The 4,532-nt window shown below is 24.9% G+C and overlaps 1 protein-coding gene across 1 annotated transcript in view; it reads right to left on the bottom strand.

The window, feature by feature from the left end:
• LOC105620035 (venom protease-like) overlaps nt 1-4,532 on the bottom strand; it is a 16,207-nt gene that overhangs the window by 4,054 nt on the left and 7,621 nt on the right. The window contains exon 2 of the mRNA XM_012201546.1: nt 374-514. Coding sequence (XP_012056936.1) covers nt 374-514 — 141 coding nt within the window. The remainder of the gene's footprint in view (nt 1-373; nt 515-4,532) is intronic.

Below are 4,532 nucleotides of genomic sequence, written 5' to 3'. Positions count from 1 at the left end.
TATATATATATATATATATATATATATATATATATATATATTGTATATATAAATTTATACATTACAAATATTTATAAACATATATTTATAAATGTCTATATACTTAAATTTTTGCATTTTTATATCTATAAATTTTTTATTCTGTAAGTTTTTCTATGTATAATTTTCTATGTATAATTTTTATAAACATACATATATACAATATACGTATGTAGTTACATATGTAAGTTATTTCGAATTTATATTATCATACGTAATGTAACATCTATTTATTTTTAATTATTAATAAAATTAATATATTAATTTAGAATATAAATTTTTAGAATTTAAATTCAACAATATAAAAATTTTTTATTAAAAATATTTTACTTACTACGTTCTGATATCGCTTTCACTGGGCTCTTAAAGGCTAATAGATCCTTCATTGATGACAAGCGTGAACTTAGAGGCCAAATGTTTGAAGGAGCAGAAGTGCGAGATGTAGAATTATTATCTGGTGCTGGTGTACTAAGTGCTGAAATATTAAGTACTGGTCAGATGTAGAATCTGATGCTAATATATGATGAGATAATGGTGATATGTAAGCTATTTGCGTAATAGACTGTGAATTAGAAGATTGTATACTGTAAATCTTTTGTATTGGATTTAAAAAGGATTTAAAAAGGAATTATTATTATTAATTATTAAGTTATACAAATTATTATTACAAAAGATAACTATATTGAATATTTATGACGTAGAATCATTTGACAAGAATAAGTTTTTAATTTTGTTGCCATTTGAAGATTATAGAAAAGGATTATGTCGAATATTGGGATTATTTATGAACGGTTGTTGATAAATATTGTTTGAATTCTTTTTTATCTTAAAAACTTATTACCTAAAATATATGTAAAATCAAAAATTATATATAAACATATATATTTTATAAACATACATATATACAATATACGTATATAATTATATACATAAGTATTTCGTATTTATATTATTATACGTAATGTAACATCTATTTACTTTCTAATTATTAATAAAATTAATATATCAATTTAGAATATAAATTTTTAGAATTTAAGTTCAACAATATAAAAATTTTTTATTAAAAACATTTTAAAATGGACGCAAATTATAGAATCAGAGAAAAATTTTCTTCTAACAATACAGATATGATTATCAAATAAATTCATTCAGAAATATGTATGGACTTTTTAGGGGATTTATAATAACGTTCACAATTGTGAAAACACCAATCACTATACTAATAACGCAATAACAACACAAAATAATACACAGGATCGTTTCTGGTGATAAATAAAACTTGAAACAATATATTATTAATAATAATTCAGAATTTTTCCTACCAGTGGATCGGATGGAAATCATACCAGTGACTAGGAAGATTGCAATCAAACCGAAACGAAAATCCATCGCGCAGAAAGACGCATAAGTAGACATCAAGTATTCGATCTTAAGCCATTTAACATCAGAGATAGCTATGCTCTTTTCTTTCGCTTCGCCCTCCCTATTTTGTAAAGAATGAAAGATGGCGATAAATAAAAAAAGTAGAAAGAGACGAAGATGAGAACAGAGTATGTGATCAGGGTGGGGAGCAATATAGTACTCGAGTCATCATTCGACCAAGTAAACAGACATTGTAATTTTTATAATAAATTTGATAAAACAAGTAGTAAACATTAAAAATTAAATTATAATTTTATCTCAACAAAGTTTTGTGAGGCTATTAAAATGCATTTAACATAAAGTAATCTTGCATGTATAAAATATAATTAAGTACATAATATATTTTGAATATGGATATTTTAGTATTTATCTATAAAGTTGGCACGATTACATAAATTTATAATCATTGAATCAATGAATATCATTGAATCATTGAATCAATGAATTAAAAATTTAATTTTAATACTTAATGTTATAATAATTTGATTAATTATTATCGCGATATAATCATAAATTTTAAACATTCAAAAAACTGAAATTATTTTTTTATGATTTTGGACTTTAATTTGAACCTTGCCCTTAATATTTTTGCAAAATAAAAAAAAGAAAATATAGGAAGAATAAATATAAAAATTGAGAATCTCCGATTCTCTGTCGCAATTAATGGAAACAAACAAATTAATTAATTTAAAAATTAGCATAATAAAAAGGTATGAAAAAGAAAAAAAACGAATCAAACGAGTATTACTCATAATATATATGTAAAAAAATGACATATTTGTAATACTTACAAAAAAATGAATAAAAAGTATATATGAATGAATGAATGTATCTACATATATATGATATGGTAAAAAATTTTTCATGTATGAATATATATGTGTAAATATGTATAAACATACATAAACACGCCTAAATATTCATCATGTACAATTTTATGAAATATGTCCATACAAATGTTCATACATCCTTTTCTTTTTTGTAAAATTACTTTTTAGTGTAATAGAAATAATAATAAGTAATGTGAAAACATTAAAAATAATTAAATATAAATAATAATTTTCGCACTATTTGTTTTGGAAATAATTAAGTTTGAAGAAATGTAAAAAAATTATATATTGTATTATGTATTATGAAGTATAAGGAACCCTCCATTGACCTTGATATATGTTATGAAGGGATGACTCCGAATGACCTTTGATAAATTTTAGCTGTCATTCGTTGTTTCTCAAAAAGTTATTAACAAAAAAGTTCATCAATCCTAACTTTTGGATACGACTGCGATGACAAATTCCTTTAACAGCGCAAAATATTTTCTTATATAATTTCTTATATAAGTTTTGTTTAGAGAATTGTACGCTTATAGATGGAATCTTTAGCTCTTACGTAAAAAAACGTCTAATCGTTCATATGTATCAAACGCTTTTTTGAACATGAATTTTGCAAGGTAATGGACGAAATGAGATTGTTTAATACCCATATCGAGGAATAATTCCGCGAATATCTCTCCACAGACATTCGATATCTTGAGTATGAACGCCTGGCAACAAAATGTTGTGAACGACTCACTGTTTTATGTTGATATATTGGATTTAGCTGTATGTTTTCTAACAAGATCTAACAATCATATGAATTATCCAGGAGCTATGTATTTCCAGATGAGCGGTAGTAATGTTTGTGCGTCATGGAATTCAATTGGTAGGACAAACATTTTCTTTGCGTTGCGTGTTATTCCGCCGAAAAGCTATTATCCTTTAACGAATCGTCCGCGATGATATTGTCGACATCCAAATTTTGGCTCATCGATTTCGACAATAATTCCTTCTCCGCCAATTTGACTTTGGTTATTTGTTAATCATTGATTCATGAATTGAGAAGCCAGATTGTTGAATTGAATTTTTATTAAAGTAAAGAATTTTTAAATAAGTATACAAGTTTTCTATTTCAAAAATATTTTACTTCAGAAATACAAATTTGCTGCTTTCGATCAATTGACATTATTCTCCATTTATATAGTTTTATCAAGTTATTAAATTACATAAATTATCTCTGCAAAAGTTAGTTCAGTCAACTGATATGTGTGATGATATATTTGATTCTTTTTTTAGAAACGTCTACTTTACAAACACATATAATTTTTTGCTTTAAAACCACATTCTTTTGATGAACTTTTTTTGTTAATAATTTTTATGGAACAACGAACGACAGCTAAAATTTGTTCAATGTCATGACTTGAGAATATCATCTTGACAACATATGTCAAGGTTAAGATCAAAGTCATTGGAGGGGCTCTCATATATACTACAGAATTATCAAAATTATTTGTTTATAATTATGTAAAGGTATGCATAATTGTGTATGAGCAATTTTTATTACATTTTTTCAGAACTTGTTTTTTTTTAAATTAAACAATGCGAAAATTCTCCCTTTAATTATTTTTTATGTTTTCACATTACTATTATTATTTCTATTATACTAAAAAGTAATTTTACAAAAAAAAAAAGGATGTATGAACATGTATGGACATATATAATTAAACATGTTTATGAATATTTATGTATGTTTATATACATATATTTATACATACTCATGCATGAAAAATTTTATGTGTGCAAAAGTTCATGGAATCACAGTCAGATGTTATTAGAATTAGTGTAAAATTTATACGACTATCGAACAAATATTTATTCTTTATATATATTTGTTATGTACGAATTTTGTTTGGATTTAACAATAAAGTCTGTAATAAATAACAATCACCATAACGATCATATTAACACAATAAACAACGCAAAATATTTAACAACGCAAAATGATTCATACAACAGGGTCTTAATAATAAATAACACTTGAAACAACAATCGTGAATTCTTTCTACCTGTGGACCAAATGGAAACCACATCAAGAATTACGAAGATTGCAACTAGGCCAAAACAAAGATTCATTATTAAAGAAAGACGCGTGAGAGACACACAATATCAGATATTTAATGTCAAGGCAAACGACAAACAAGCTGCTATAAAGATTAATAGTTGTGGAATCTGTGGTTCTTTTTCTCTCTCTCTCTCTCT

The sequence above is a fragment of the Atta cephalotes genome (assembly GCF_000143395.1).
Source record: "Atta cephalotes unplaced genomic scaffold scaffold00023, whole genome shotgun sequence".
NCBI lineage: Eukaryota > Metazoa > Arthropoda > Insecta > Hymenoptera > Formicidae > Atta > Atta cephalotes.
The sequence above is the reverse complement of the archived record's forward strand: the minus strand, read 5'-3'. Positions and strand labels throughout refer to the sequence as shown.